At 36.1% G+C, this 16,919-nt stretch overlaps 1 protein-coding gene across 5 annotated transcripts in view; it reads left to right on the top strand.

The window, feature by feature from the left end:
• The window catches only part of drosha (drosha ribonuclease III), a 69,226-nt gene that overhangs the window by 25,423 nt on the left and 26,884 nt on the right, over window positions 1-16,919 (top strand). For all 5 annotated transcript variants that reach the window (XM_066722219.1, XM_066722230.1, XM_066722240.1 and 2 more), the window contains 5 exons: window positions 1,025-1,124; window positions 3,040-3,142; window positions 8,824-8,894; window positions 12,780-12,824; window positions 14,668-14,825. In XM_066722219.1, the coding sequence (XP_066578316.1) occupies window positions 1,025-1,124; window positions 3,040-3,142; window positions 8,824-8,894; window positions 12,780-12,824; window positions 14,668-14,825 (477 nt within the window). The remainder of the gene's footprint in view (window positions 1-1,024; window positions 1,125-3,039; window positions 3,143-8,823; window positions 8,895-12,779; window positions 12,825-14,667; window positions 14,826-16,919) is intronic.

The raw sequence follows: 16,919 nt of genomic DNA, 5'->3' as shown, positions 1-16,919 counted from the left end.
AACTAAAATGTTATCTATTAGTTGAAGGGTATAATCTTTCTTCACTGTTGAATTTAAATGGTTCAAGGATTTCGCTGATCAATTAACTTGAAAAGGCAAAGCACTTTCCTATGTGATAACTACCTTATTATTGGTAATATATCAAGTGCTTCTGATTAGAAGTGGGGGCTGTCTGCTTGGGCAACCAAACGGCTATGCTTTCTGGTCATGTGTAGAGTCCTGTGACTGTAAATACCAACACATTAATCCTGCAAACTAAATCTGGCACATCAAATATCTATTCCAGGTAGTATAAATTGAGAAGATGGCAACAAATGAGAAATTACTCCAATCTGAAATCCTCAAGTAAAACTGTTACTATCATTGCATCTTTACTGAATTAAGACCAGGTTTCTAGCCTAAGTAACTATTTTAGAAATTGGTCCATATAAAATACACATACACAGACGCATGTAGGCTTACATTAATGTAAAGACTATACAATTATTTTAGTTTTAATTTTTAATTTTTTATTACAATACTAGATTGTTGCCATAACGCAAAGGTCTGATATGCTAATCCCTGGTTGAGAATCGGTGTAATTCATCATGTCTACATCTGTTCAGTTGTACATTTCCTCATCTTCTGTGATTCCGCTCATGTTTATTCTTTGATCTCACAGCTGATTTCCATAACCTTGTCTTTTTTCTTAACTTAAGCTTAACACAAAAAGTAAAATACACGTTTTAGACTTTTTAAATTTTATTTATTTTTTTATGAGAGAACATTCAGTTATGAAAGTTTGGTCTTTTTAGCACAATTATAGGAACACAATTTCATAATTGATCAGATGTTACAAAAAAACTATTGTAAAATGAACTGATACAGAATCTAAATCTACTAATATGTTCCTAATTTGATTTATCTAATTTTATTTCTTGTTACAATTGGTAGCAATCTAGGATCTAATCCTTATCATTGACCAAGAAAGTTTGCAGAAGTCTTCTTTTGAAATAAGATGTCAATTTTTTGTTCGCATTTGCAGCGTTCATCTGTATTATTTGTTTCCATGCCTTGAAGAAGGAGGATTAGCTACATACCGTACAGCGATTGTTCAGAACCAACATCTTGCCATGCTAGCCAAGGTAAGTAAAGTGTATACTCAGTAAATTAATCAAGAATGAATAAACACCTCATATGTATAACAACTGTCTCAAGGAGCTTTATGCTGAGTTACCATGGCTCCAAGAAAAAGCTATTATGTGAGCATGGTTCACTAAGAGAAATTGCAAGATAAATCTGCTGCTTGGAGTACAGACTGCAGTTAGGAGATTCAGGGAACTTGGGTAGTTATGCAAACAGAAGTAAACACAACTAAAATAAAAATGGGGGGATTCAAGGCTAATCCTTTGCTTTCTTTTTGTGTGATGCTAATTTAAATTCCATGACAGATCTCTGCATATGAAAGGAAAAGGTATAGAGATATATAGAGAGTCACAACACACAAATATTTGTGGTGGTCTGGAAAACATTGAACAATGTCTAGGATGCATGTTAAACCATGAAATGTTGTCAGAAGAGAACTGGAAAATTATATTATGGACACATAAAACAATGTTTGGGTTTAGCAGCTCCAAGAAAGATACAGTATGTGAAGAGCAATCCAGAGGGAGATTGTCAAAGTGTTGTACAATGTGTTTAGTAAAACATGGAGACCACAATTTCATCCTCAGTAAGGTGACTTGTGAATTCATTTTTTATTTTTTTTTATGTATTTGATGGAGGAGGCATTTATTATCATAATTATTTAAAAATATTATCATCAATCTACATGCATGGTTTTACAAATATTAACATGAGATGTTCGATATTTACATAACATTCCAAGGGATGACCATTTAAAAGAAATCCAATTAAAATATAATCTAGATCATTATCCGGTGTCAATCCAATATCAAACAAAGCCCAACCCTGCGAGTATGGGCTATCATCAGCCTGGTATTAGTAGTCATGGTTACCAATAGCAGCAGATGACTTGGATGATTTAGATTTACCTTTGCCCTTTTAACAGTCAATGAAAGTTAAATTTTACTTAACACAGTGAGGAACTGACAACTTGAACAATTTAGCAGATGACCAGAGTTTTTTGTCAAGCCTGCTGTGATTTCCGGGCAGTCTGTGGATGAGTAGGCCTTTGTTCTCATCAGTAATGAATGAGTCATGTCAGTGTCGGCAAAGTCGAAATAGTTGTAGCCAATGTGTGTAATTGAGTAAAACTGCCAGCAAACTGAACCTGCATGCCTGAAGTGGAGAGGGCATGTTTAGCAACACATTTTCAAAAGAATTATATACTAATTGAAAAAAATAAAGTTCCTTAATTTATGGCATTACCACCTTTTGTACACTCTCTCATTACAAGTGGTTCTTAATTAGGCAATAATAACCAATACATAAGCTGTGATTACACTTGGCTGTGTCTGCTTGTCCAGCTGGTTCGCAATCTCTTGTAATGCCATATGGACATGGGTGAAGTTCTTGCAGTAATATGATGGACAGTAATTATGTCCTTAAAAATACCTCCTTTAAATCAAGTATTCCCATTTTTAACCTTGTGTGGGGATGATTAGAAAATTAATGGACTAATATTTAATCCAGTAATTAACACAGATCAGGGGCTACTTCCTAACAATTTAATTTGTAACTATCGTAGTGCTAGTAGTGCTGTCAGTCCATAATTACTGTGTTGCTTATATTTAAAATATATTTAGTTCTGAAAGTCACATCAGTTTTGGCCACACTTGCATAATCATCATTTAACCTCTTTCTGATGCCCATTTTATTCAAAAAGATGTCGTGTGGAGCAGGGATGGAAACATCTGTCTTTTTTTAATTTATTTTAATATAAAAAGATTCAGATTTGTTATTCTGCTAAATGTTTTTGAGGTAATGTTAGCAATTCTTTATTTTAGTTATCGTTGCTATTGTTATTGCTATTATTTTGAAGGTAGTAGTATGGCTTTATTTTCCTGCTTTCGTAATGACACATTTCTGTTGTTGTAGAAACTTGAGCTTGATCGGTTCATGCTGTATGCTCACGGACCGGATCTGTGCCGAGAATCGGACCTGCGACATGCAATGGCAAATTGCTTTGAAGCATTAATAGGTAAGATGGGGTATTCCAACATATTCTGTGTTTTGGGTAATATGATGGTAACTATTGTCCTGACATAATGTATGAGGCTAAATAAAACACAGCTGAGATGCTGATTAACAATGAAGTGGATGAAAAATAAAAATATATTCATATTTAAAAAAAGATATTTATTTCCGGAAAATGTATGTAGCTAGTGTTGCATGCTGTGAGGTATGGAGTGTGTGTGGGTTCAGGAAGAAAGGAAGATGGGAGCTATCCATACAGCTTTTCCTCATGGGTGTTTGTTTAATAAATAAACCAACCTTCAATCCCATACCCTTAAGAACAGCATATATTCACAGGATCCAGCCAGCAGGGCAGAGCACAATGACATGGGTATATCTGATCTGCAGCTATTTTACTCCAGTATTGAGTATGAGAAACAAACTGACAGATAATAGTGTGGAAGATGATTCAATATAGTATTACAAGAAACAGTCTAATGAGGGTCTTGATCAATATCATAGAATGGACAACAATTGTGGAGGAACAACTTTATTTCAAATCTTACTTATTTTTTCAGAGAAAGGGCATGTTAAGGACACACTATATAAAATTAGTTTTTGATGCAGCTTAAATTTTTATAAAAAAGTTAGAATAAATCAGTTAAAATAAATGCACTTGCAGGTTATTACCCTGACAACATTTAATTAAAATCTTTGTAAAAGGCTCCACAAGAATGTAGGTTTCATATTTTTCCAACATAATAAACAATTACATATAGAGAACCAGGCAAGGAAGCTTTTGTGTCTTTTAATCCAAGGCCATTCAGGGGAAAATATTTCCAAGAACAACCTATTTTCTTCCTGCAACTAGTTTTGTTCTGGCAGAAATGGGGGATATATATGTGTGTGGTAGCACATACATCTGAGTTTCACAATTTAAAAGCAAATTGGAACAATACTGACTTTAAATAAAATGGTACAATTCATGAGAATATATCAGTGTCCTTATCTTTAATGGAAATGCAATGCGAATCTGCTATTGAACGAGTTGGTTGGTACGCAACTTGTATTATTGTATTCATGCACATACAGTGAGTCTCAAAAGTATTCACCCCCCTTGGATTTTTCCACATTTCATTGTGTTACAACATGAAATCAGAATGGATTTAATCAGTAGTTTTTGCCACTGATCAACACAAAAATGAAAATGTTCATAATGTCAAAGTGAAAATTATAATCTGCAGATCGTTCTAAATTAATTACAGCTACAACACAGAAAATACTTGAATGCATAAGTAATCACCCCCTTTGCTATGACACACCTGATTGAGCTGTGGTGAAACCAATTGTCTTGAATGGAGTCCACATGAAATGGTGTGTCACATGATTTCAGGTTAATTACACCTGTCTCTGGGAGGTTCCACAGTTTGTTACTACAATTCCTAACAAAAACTACATCATGAAGACGAAGGAACATTCAAATCAAATCCGGATTAAGGTTTTTCAAAAGCACCAATCAGAACATTTTCAAGGCATTGCATTTCCCCCGGAGCACAGTAAAGACAATTATTAGGAAATGGAGAGAATATGGCACAACTGTGAATCTACCTAGATCAGGCTGTCCTCAACAACTGAGTATCCAGGTGAGAAGGGCACTAGTCAGGGAGGCCACCAAGAGGCCTATGGTAACTCTAAAGGAGTTAGTCTTCCAAAAAGGTCAATGTGTCCCAGTCAAAGCCCAGACCTCAATCCAACTTCGATACGCTGGTAGAGATTTATCCACATAGACTCATGGCAGTAATTGTTACCAAATATTTACTGAAGGGGGTGATTACTTATGCATTCAAGTATTTTCTGTTTTGTATTTGTAATTAATTCAGAACAATTTGTAGATTATATTTTTCACTTTGACATTATGGACATTTTCTGTGTTGATCAGTGGCAAAAACTCCTGATTCAAATCCATTCTGATTTCATGTTGTAACACAATAAATCAAGTGTGGAAAACTCCAAGGGGGGGGTGAATACTTTTGAGAGCCATTGTATGTGTTGGTGGTGGAGGGTTGTTTGTATATGTGTGGAATGATGTGCATGTAAGTATGTCTATGTATGTTTTTTTTCCTCTCTCTGGCAAGGCCCGGAGTTTCATGCATTTAAATTATGATTTTTTCCACTTATCTACACACCATAACTCCACAATGTTAAGGGGAAAAAGTTGTTCTTGTGGAAAAAAAATATATCTTTTAAAGTACAAAACTGAAATATCATAAATTGATATATGTCTCCACCCCCCTGAGTTAATACAGCCATGAGTGTATTGGGTTAGGTCTCTAACAACTTTACACACCTAGATTTGGCAATATTTTACCATTTTACAAAACTGTTAAAGTTCTGTCAATTTCCTTGGGGAGCATTGATGAACAGCAAACTTCAAGTCATATCACACATTTTTTATGGGATTGAAGTCGGGGCTCTGACTGGGCCACTCAAGGACATTTATCTTTTAGTTCCTTAGCCACTCCAGTGTTAGTTTTGGCTGTGTCCTTCAGGTTGTTGTCCTGCTGAAAGGTGAACATCCATCCCAGTATCTGCTTTCTTACAGAGGGCAGCAGGTTTTCCGCTAAGACTTTGCTTCATTAATTTTCCCTTCTATGTGCTCCAGTACCTGCCGAAGAGAAAAATCCCCACGGTGATGCCATACACCTTCCACTTCTTAATACAAGTCTTGACTGAGCTCCAAGGGATATTCAAGGCCTTTGGTAGTTTTTTAATACCCATCCCATGATCTGTGCCATTCAACAACTTTGTGCCGAGGTTTGTTTGAAAGCTCCTTGGTGCTCCAGGTTGAGTCTTTGCTTTGAAATGCACTACATAGCAGAGGGAACCTATAGGAACTGCTGAATGTATCCTGAAAGTGAATCACTACAATTGAACACAAGTGGAGGCCACTTAACTCATTTTGTGATTTTGAATGTGATTGCTTACACCTGAACTAAATTAGTATTGTTATTACAAGGGGGTTGAACACTTATCCAACAAGTAATTTCAGTTTTTCTACAACTTTTTAGATTTTTTTTTCACTTAGAAGTTGTAGGTTAGGATTTCTAGATTTAAAAAATACAAACTAAAAACATTTTAAATACATTTTAATTCCAGGCTATAAGGCAACAAAAAGTGAAAATGTTGAAAAGGGTTGTATACTTCCTGTAGGCACTGTATACTCCTTTATATATTCATGCCTATAACCAATGAAGAAATCTGATAAGCATTTTGTTTTCATTTCAATCTAACATACATTCTGTAGATGCTTTATGTCCCTAATTTCCATGTACAGTTTATCTACGGATTAAAGTTGTCTTCTACAAGCTACTGGGTAGCAGATGGTACCGCTTTGGATGCCATTCTGAGCTTTTCCTATTAGAGAGGCCAGAAAATAAAGGATTATCTCCGATTCACTGGATATCAAATTTTACAGTGTGGTGTATTCATTGATGTGTGAGCAGTGCTCTTTTATTAATTGCTGTATAAAATGGTGATCTACTGTTTTTTTGTTTTGTTTGTTTGTTTGGGAGGTAGGATGTGTGAGGGTGCATCTACAGTTTAGTTAAAACATAGAAAGCATAATGTCATTTTTTTTTTTTTTTAGTTTGGGCTACATATACATATTCAATACAGTGGGTTCATTTTAACTCAAGAAATGTTTTAAATAGCTATTTTGTTTAAATGGGTTGAAATGCCAACAGAATTGTACAGTTTTACATTTTTAATAGAGCCTAATCTGTAAATCTGTAGCCATTGTAAAGGTACATAAACATGCTTGTTGAATTCTTATTTTGTACGGGTTCTTTGTAAATGGTTCACTACAGTTAAGAGCTAGTGATTTATGCATATCTTTACCGTTTGCATTAGTAATGGTTCTAAAGTTTTAAAAACAAGGAAAAACGCAATTTTAGAATGAAAGTAAAAAGGAAAAAATAAAATGTCATGGTTGGACATACTTAACCTGTAGGCTAATATTTAGTCAACAGAAATACATGGATATATTGAATATAAAGGTGTCTGCATGTGTATTAATTTCCTTTTTTCATGGAATACGTGAAACTTCTAGTAAAGTTATGGTTTCTTAGAAGTATAGCTGAACCACTTAATACTTGGATAGAGAATGTATACAAACTTAAGCCTCTGTAAAAAGTAAAGCAATTGATCTCCAAATAATACATTAAATCTACCAAACTGAAATTTAAAACTGAAAATTGTAATTTATGTCTATCCAGTAATGTCAAGTATTAATTTTTGGTTTTCCACACCTGGTGTGTAAAAGTTTACTGGAATCACTTCATGAATATGGTTAAACAGTCTCTTTGAATTGCTTATAATACCATTTGTAACCTCTAATTACCAAGGAAAGAAAGGCACAGTCGCACTGTATTGGATAGGTTCCCAGTTTCCCCATTGACAAGGATCCTTTAAAACATGTCTCAAATAATTTATTTCCAAGACATTTAAGGTCAAGGCTGAAATAATGGCAATGACTTCTGAAGTAGTTCTTCAGACACCATGTGGATGGAAAAAGTCGCAGCCACTGCACTGACGAAATGTTTGCATAATGGCACTGGAACTCTCAAGTTTTTCAGCTTTATCATCATCTATTATAATCTATTCAAGTCAAGATTAAAGTGCCTTATTAAACCATTGTAAGGAAGAATAAAGCAAAAGAAAAGGCACTATCAGTTCAGTTGATCCAGGTGGTAAATGTCCTTTGAAGCAACCATGTATGCTGAAGTAGCTGTCAGTTTTGAAGTGAACATGTTGTGCCCCTGGAGAATAAATAAATGGTTCCACAGCAACACTGCATAGCCCACATAATATACTTTTTGCACAAAGCTCAAGTAAGATCAGTTTAGAGGGTTCTGATCTTTTGAGCCTAATGTATCACATAAATAGACTAACAACCAATATATACAGTAAACTCTATATCTTGTAAGACCAGTGTTTTTAAGTATCAAGATTCTGTTATCAAAAGAAATGGAGGATGCTTCTTAATTAAAATGCATTGTGTGGGGTCTGTGGAAACCCACTGGCAGCATGTCTTTCCCCAATGTGTCCATACTGTTCACAACTAACAGTTAGGTTAACCTAGACACTTCTTTGATGTGAAAGACAGATGCCCATTTGGTCTCATGTTAACAGGTTCTATGTTGAAACCAAAGACACAATGTCAATGGATGTTTCTAGCAGCCTTTCACAAATATATCTAAAATAATTACTGCTATCTTGATGTTGAGTTATTTTTTGTTTTCATTTGTTATTGGTTTTGTGTGGTGCCACATTTAATCTTATTTTTGCACTATTCATCTACTTTGTTTCTCATTTATGTTGTGTTTCTCTACAATTCATTTGGAAGCTCTATATGCCAAATTTGTATTTAATTGAGATGTTGCAGAAACAATTTGTTGGGATATCAACGTTTGTTTGGACTGCATTTTTAAAATCAGGAAACCATGGTGCTAGCCTCTTTTCTGATGTCCTGATATGTAACATGCAAACCTCGGTGTGGGTTAAAATCACATTATCTGTAGAGATTGCTTTGTGCTTATTCCCAAATGGAGATTACTACATATCTGGTTATGCTGTGAGATTAAGCAATACATTTTTTGTTTAAAGATGACTCTAATCCTGACTCTATTTGTTTTCCTTTGCCTACAGGAGCAGTTTACTTGGAGGGTGGCTTAACGGAGGCCAAACTGTTGTTTGGACGTTTGCTGTTTAACAGTGAGGTAAAATATTGTTTGTATATATTAATAATTGAGAATTATCGGTGTAGGTGTAAAAATATTCTCCACCTTTGACAATTATATAGTGGCTTACACCAGCATTTATTGTCTATGTATCAGCAACTGGGCATGATACTCAATTCAACCGTATCCCTTTCCTCATTTACTCTCACCATTAAACTAATTTCTTTATTATAATTATGTCTCAGAATGCAGGAATTGAAATTTAAGAGTGCTGGAAATCTGCAATTCAGTGTTAATGGGTTTTATTTTTCAGTAGACTTGAATTTAAAACCATAGTCATTTTAGTTCTCATCAGTTATTACAGCCATGTTATCATTTTAACCATTGAGAAACCGCATTTAGTTTGAAACGTACAACTCTGGGATGTCCTTTATTTTTTTGTTAGACAACACAAATGCGTAGGCTGCATCCAAACAAAAGCACACTACCAAAACTGGAATCTCCACACATACAAACGTAACAGCCTGGAGTAGGCTGGCAGTTGGTACTGGGAATCAAAGCTCTTTTCAGAAAAGTCCTTCAGTTCTGTTCCATAGCCAACTATCGGACAGTTACTGTGTTGCAACAACAGTAATGCTTTCCCTAATAAGGTTGGATATCATTCTACCATCAACTATTAAAAAGTCCAGTAACATCCGATACAAGATCAATGTAGGAGTAATCCTTTTGAAATCAACAGCCTCAATGTAAAAACAGAGGGATTACTGAAGTGGTATAACAAGACACTAAACAGGCAGTGGAAGGCTTTTTATCCTTTTTTGTTGGAAAAACAAGAATCTTAAATGATCAGAACTGCAAACGAATCAGTCTAGCTGAGTCCTGAGTGCAAGGCTTAGCATATCCTCTGATTAGAATTGATGTGAAATGCGAAGTTCACAGACTGTGAAATCATAAGAATCCCATTATGCAGGAATCCCTCTTGGTCATTTGTATATTGCAGCACAGAGCTCACGTTTCAATTGTACAGACAAAAGTTGAGAAGATCAACAGAGGAGGGTTGAGATTTGTCTGGAGCTTAATCTGATCATGCTAAATTGGAATAGACCACCAAGTTTACTCTTTGATTCCTTAATTAATTTGCACGTTTGACAAAAAACTGTTTATAACGTGGCAAGGGTGTGTGCATTTTTTTTTTTTTTTTTTGATCCTGAAAGGACTTCATGCAATTTATGGATATGACATGTGTCTGTACGTACGTTTGTGCATATGTGTTACAGTGTGCTTGTGAGAATGTGAGAACTACATCACTCACCGAGAACTTTTCTCTCAATGCCCTCAGATGGACATTTCATGTTCTCACTTTCACTCACTAAGTCCTTTCTGATCAGGAAAGAGGAGTTAGATTTGCTGCATATAATCACATGTACTGGCACTGTAGTTTAAATCATATCTGAAACATACTTGAAGTTTTATATATTCAGGAAAGATAATGCTCATAATAAACAAAGTAAGACATGAAAATTCAAATTATGTAAATTGCATATTTAATTTTTTAGTCTGCAGTCCGTCATTTGGTTTATACAGAAGTTAAATAGGAGAAAATAGGCAGTTTAAGGATTTATGGCAGGCTGTAAATGTGTTGTTAACAGGTAATATGTTGCTGTAATAATGTCTGTTTTAGGCAGAGATCTTGTGAGATCAGGCTATGTGGTACTTGTGAAATCTGCATCAGTTGAGGCAGGAGCAACTATAAAATTCAAGACAATTGGTTCCCGATGTAGAATCTAGATTGTGATGCATGTGAATTGTGTTGCTGTAGTTAATGCACCTCCATGTCAAACTCTGTGACAGAGGGGACACATAATAAGGGGAGCATTTGCAATTAAACCATTAGGTATGCCATTTGAAGTCATTAGATCCCCTCATCTAAAACATGATTGAGGTGTTTAAAACTGAGCTTTCTGAGAGAACAGCTGGCGGCAAAGCTGGTTAGGTCACATTTGCGTCTGCATAAGCATTAAACTCTGACCCTCTTTCATCATCTTAATGTTTTGCATTTATTGCATTTGATGTATTTATTTTGAAATGTTTTGCTTCAAACAATTTAAGTCTATTTTTGGTGGTTTTATACACCTGGAGATTATTTATTCTACAGCATGGCGGAGCTTTTCATATCCTCTATTCATGCATCAAGTAGCCACCATTCCTAATGAGTAGTTCTTCTCCATGGATTGCTGTCCCTATTTAACTCGCACTGCAAGACCAGAGGCAGACCATGCATAATTATGAACTAAAGATGTATTTAATATCTGTTTTGTTTAAATAAGTTGTTAATGAATCCAACATTCTCAAGTATTTATTTGAAACCTGGTGGGGAAGATGATGGGATATATATACTACACAAAACATCGATTCATTCATATTTGATTGGATTTTTAATTGATGTGCATTAAATTAAGTTTTTAATGCAGTTCTTTTCATCATCCAAATGTTCTAAATTATTTTACAAAGCATTCTGTGCATATTATTTATTATTTTATTCCTAAAGACCAGAGAGTGCTCTATTTACACATGTGCAATGGATGTACCCATAGCACATTAGGAGTGGCTACAAGGTAAACCTCAGTGATTTATTTAAAATTCCTCTAACATTTAGGTGGTATCTGCTTAATTATTAGCTGGTAAAAAAACAAGTATTCTTTTTGATGTAGTTTTTGAAAATAATTGGCTGTGTTTTATTTATTCTCTGCAGCAGGGAGGTTAGTTTTCACCATAAGTACTGAAGGTATTTATCAATACCCAAGATAAAGTGGTATGTATCTGCTGTAAGTGCACATTCTCATTTGATTTGAAAATAATGTTACAAAATCACTTTTGCCAGTAGTAGAATAAATAAGAATGTTGTTAAAACACTTCCATTAGGAGTACCATTCAAGTCTACAAACTTTTCTTTTAACAACAGATCGGACAAAAAATGAAAATAATACGCATTTTAGTCTGTTCAGTAAGATGTGTCCCCCACTTTCACAGTTAATTATATATTATTTACAAATAACTAGGTTTCAGTTTCAAATAACAGATTTAATTGACCTCCGCTATCTTAACACCCTTTTTAGTAATGCAGAAACCCACCAGTTTCAGTCAGGTTTATTTGTTAAGGAGTGCTGCTATGGAAATTGTGATAGCAGGCAATTTGGGTGTATAGGGACATGTCTGGGGTCTTGTTACACATGCAGACAGGCCTTTAATCTTAGTCTAGTTATCTCGTTCTCCAATTGCTGTTGAAATACTGATAATGATGATGCTCACTGTTAATGTGTAATGTATTTAATAAGTGTAGATTAACACAAAGTTTTAGTTTTATTGATTTTGAGTTTACCAGTATTAGCCAGATGCCTTTCTAATGTGTTTTGTCTCATATAGCCTATATAAAGTAAGGCTTACAGAGATAATCTGCAGTCTTCCATCAATTTGGGTTATGTAACAAAATTAGGTGCTTTTAACATTTGCATTTGAGTTGTGAATAAAGCTTAACAATTTACTTTGGTTTAAAACTTGTTTTAACCTGCTCTACCAACTTGGATAAGGGACATCTTTGGAGTATTTATGCTGCTTATGTGGTTTTATAGTAATATTGTAAAGAGGTTGCTGAGATTGATGCCATTAATTAAAAACATGTAAATGTCTGCTGTTACATTGATGTTGAGAACAATTTGCCTTTAAAAATAATAAAAAAACACTGGTTTTCATTGGTTGATCCTGTATTCTTTTTCCTTTTAGAGGATTCCTAAGGTCTGCTTTAATTGCAATAAATATGTTCGCCTGTACAAATTGCACAAGAATGCATCTGATGTTATTGTATCCATTGAAGAAGAAGTTGAAATACTTCCCTGGAGTAATAGATGTTACTTTTATTGTCTACAGGACCTGCGGGAGGTATGGCTTAATTATCCACCACATCCACTGCAAGTATGTTCCCGTTTTATTTTTCTTATGTATTTGTTTTATTTGTTTCAGTAATAAGTACATTCAAGTCTTATATAGTGTGTGTATGCATATTTATACAATATACTTAAATAAGTCATTATTATGTTGTTACATTTGAATAGCCAAGAACAAGTATTGCCCTTAGCACAATAATCACATGATTATTACTTGTACTAGTATATAGGATTTAATAACATTGGAACGAAAAAGGGATTGAGAATTACATTTTTATTTATAACATGAAAATATGTTTCAGCAATCTCACGTTGAAATGTTTGGCATCTTAACCCTTACAAAAATACAAATAAAATGAAAAGCAAAGTTTTCAATCTGTATAATACAAAGCTGCTTTTAAGGGATTTATACCTAGAAAATCAGTTTATAAATGTCTCCCTAAGTCCCTTTCAATCCTGCTGGTTTATGTACTGCAAAATCTGTCAAATGTTAATTTTGATTATAGAAGCTTTGGGACAGTCCTAATGCTTTGCAAGAGAACAAGTAATGATAACTGTCTTACTTATAAAATAGGTGAACCCTTTATTCCCTTTTGAATTTGTGTCTATTCTTCATATAAAGCTGCTCTGTTCTTTTCAACATGTTCTGCCTAGAAACAGCCAAAGTGAATATTTTAAATTGGGATTTGGAATCATAGATCAAATATTTTATAACAGGATTACTTTCTCAAACATCACGTGGCAGGGCTTGTGATAAATAGAGTTGTCACCTCAGCCAGATCTTAATCGTAAACTCTACAGTACTAGAGGAAACATTGGAGAGTTAACAAAACCCTTAATCATAAGAGCATTATTTTTAAGAATATTTTTTAAGCAAAATACATTAAAATATCTGAAGTAAGTAGTTATTGTGCATACAATGGATTTTGTAGCACTATTTACTGTAAATTTGTTGTCATGTGACACTTTGTATAAATTGACCTGGAGAACTTTTTTCTGTACCACCCAAGATACAATTAAGCACAAACCACATGCACAGGATTATTCTTAGATTGAAAATTGATGTTTTGGAGCATACTGTTATTTTGCAATGATTGAATACAGTCAGAGCAGGGTTGTTGCTTTTTTTTGGGGTGGGGGTGTTGTAGTATGATTGTTGTAGACTTTTTCAAAGACATTGAGTTAAAACAGTCTCTTTCACACAATTGTCAAACCCTGTCCATATAATCCATCACATTTTGAAACTTGTTTTTGTAAAATTGATGAGCACATGAGTGAGATGTGTTCCAAAAACCGAACAGTAGAACTGCCATGTCACTGGAGGGTTTTGGTTCAGTTATTACCAGAGAAAACAAAAGGCTTAGCATTGTATCAGACTAAGTACATCCACACTAATGAAGAGGGTTAGGATACTTCCAGATTGACAGTGATACCTTGCGTTATATTAGATGTGTGTTTGATTTGATCACAATTGTTTCCGTCATAAACGGTATCAATGACATGTCTGCCCCTCTGTTTTAGTTTGAATAACAACTGATGTGATTGGCTGTCTGTGGCTTTCTCATTTTCTTTTCTGCCTTTTCATTTCGGAAGCCACACTGTCAAAACAACGATATTTTACATTTAATACAGCCAGAATTGGCACTGCTGTATTCAGAGCTGTGACTTTCCCTGCAACTTTTGGCCAGGTGCGATTATTATTATTTTATTGGGTCCCCTGTTGTTTTTGCCAAATTAATATATGACAAGACAACTGCATCTCATAAATCAAATGCATAGGTTGGTCTGTTTTTCAATTGTATTTATTGTAGTGTGTGAACTGCTATATTGTGAGTGTTATTTATTCTTAATTCTGTTTTGTGTCTTATCAGGTTCAGGAATCAAACACTGACAGGCAACTCATTGAAACCTCTCCAGTGTTGCAAAAGCTGACAGAATTTGAAGAGGCTATCGGAGTGCTTTTCACACACGTTCGTCTGCTAGCTCGGGCTTTCACGTTGCGTACTGTGGGATTTAATCATCTGACTCTGTAAGTCTGAATGAAAATATTACATGACATTTTATCCCCCTGGAGTTTCAGTTCTGAACATACTAGGAGTGCTGTTTTTTAAGTTTTATTTTTGATCATCCTTTTTCTTAAGTTCTCAGTTTTAGTGTTTTGGGAAGTGGAGTCTTCAGAGATTACAGTGAAGATTAATAATACAAGAAAAGCTAATTGTCAAACATGGTTGCATTTTCTCTTTCTTGGTGCTGTTTAAACTAGAAATCTGTTATTTTCCTTCACAATGAATGCAGATTACTGATGTATTGTTTTTGCAAATTTTATAACCCTTGAATGCCGATTCACATATGTATGAGTTTCATATTTTGAAGCTTTATCAATACTTAGGTCAAGAATGTTGTTTTAATTCATGCTTAGGCATTACAACAGGACACTCCTATTTATAAATGAGCAAATGTGTATTCAAACATACTTAAGTATTATTATTATTGTTATTATTATTATTATTATTTTTTTTTATTTAACAAACACCCTTGTCCAGGGAAACTTATAAAATATAAGCACATTACAAAGTACAATAATACAGTGCAATTCAAGGCATAATATATTTATTTATATTTATAATACAGTAAACAATATATAGTGGAGTGGAGAGGAGGCAGGGTTAGTCTTCTGGCACTGGAAGACTTCAGTGGTCTGGAGGGGATGTATGGAGAGACTAGGGTCTGCAGGTAACTGGTGCAGTCTGTTCAAGACAGCGGTAGGTGAGGGTCAGTGCTGGGAGGCAGTGGAGGGAGCGGAGCAGTGGAGTAGCGTGTGCGAATCGGGGCAGAGAGAATACCAGATGAGCCGCAGAGTTCTGGATGAGCTGGAGCGGAGGGTAGTAGATACAGGCAGGCCGGCCAGGAGGGAGTTGCAGTAGTCCAGGCGGGAGAGGACCAGTGACTGGATGAACAGCTGAGTCGAGTAGTTGGTGAGGAAGGGACGGATTCGACGTATGTTGCTCAGAAAGAATTTGCAGGTGCGTGTCGGCGTGGTGATGTGCTGGGTGTAGGAGAGCGCAGGATCGAGGGTGACTCCTAGGTTGTTAGCGGAAGAAGAGGGAGAGAGTGTCGTAGATTCCAAGGGGATCGAGGTGGAGAGGTCAGCAGAAGGTGAGGAAGAGGGGGGGGAAGAGGAGATCAGATTTGGAGAGGTTGAGCTTGAGGTGGTGCAAGTGCAACCAGGCAGAGATAACAGACAAGCAGGAAGAGATGCGAGAGGGGATGAGAAGTCCAGAGGAGGGAAAAGACCTGTAGATCTGGGCATCATCTGCGTAAAAATGGTAAGAGAAACTATGTGATGCGATGAGGGGGCCCAGGGAGCGAGTGTAGAGAGAGAGAACAGGAGGGGGCCCAGGATGGAGCCTTGGGGTACACCTGTGAGGAGAGGTTGGGGGGTGGATGAGGAACCTCACCATGTCACTTGGTAAGTCCGGTCATTGAGGTAGGAGGAGAACCAGGTGAGTTCCAGAGATTCCAAGGTCAAGGGTGGGTTGACAGCAGCTTCTTTAAATGCAGATTGGAAACAGCCAGAGAGGAGTGAGAAGTTGAGGAGGGAGGAGATGAAGAGGAGTAGCTCAGGAGCGTTCACTTGGAGGAGACAAGTGGGGAGAGGGTCCAGTGTACAAGTTGTAGGTTTGTGACCTAGGAGGAGAGAGGAAAGTTCTGAGTCCGAAAGAGGTGAGAATGAAGAAAAGGAAGCTTGATCGGTGGGAGACTTGGGCGGGATGGGAGAGGAGGGGGGACTGTTGAAGAGCTTGCAGATGTCTGTGATCTTGGAGGAGAAGACGGAGGTAAAATCACCTGCAGAGAGAAATGAGGGAGGAGGAGGAGGAGAAGGTGGAGTAGAGTTTGTGTGGGTTGTTGACAGAAGATTCAAAGTGATTGGAAGTAAGACTTCTTGGCTGAGGTGAGTGAGGAGGAGAATGTGGACAGTAGAGAGCAGTAGAGTTCAAGGGCAGATGGGAGTTTGGACCTCTTCCACTTCTGTTCAGCAGCGCGCAGACTTGATCGGGTTGAGCGGAGAATGGAAGAGATCCAAGGCTGAGGAGGGGAGGGACAGACAGGATGAAATGTGAGA

The sequence above is a fragment of the Amia ocellicauda genome, chromosome 2 (assembly GCF_036373705.1).
Source record: "Amia ocellicauda isolate fAmiCal2 chromosome 2, fAmiCal2.hap1, whole genome shotgun sequence".
Taxonomy (NCBI): Eukaryota; Metazoa; Chordata; class Actinopteri; order Amiiformes; family Amiidae; genus Amia; species Amia ocellicauda.
This window is presented reverse-complemented; position numbering and strand designations above follow the sequence as displayed.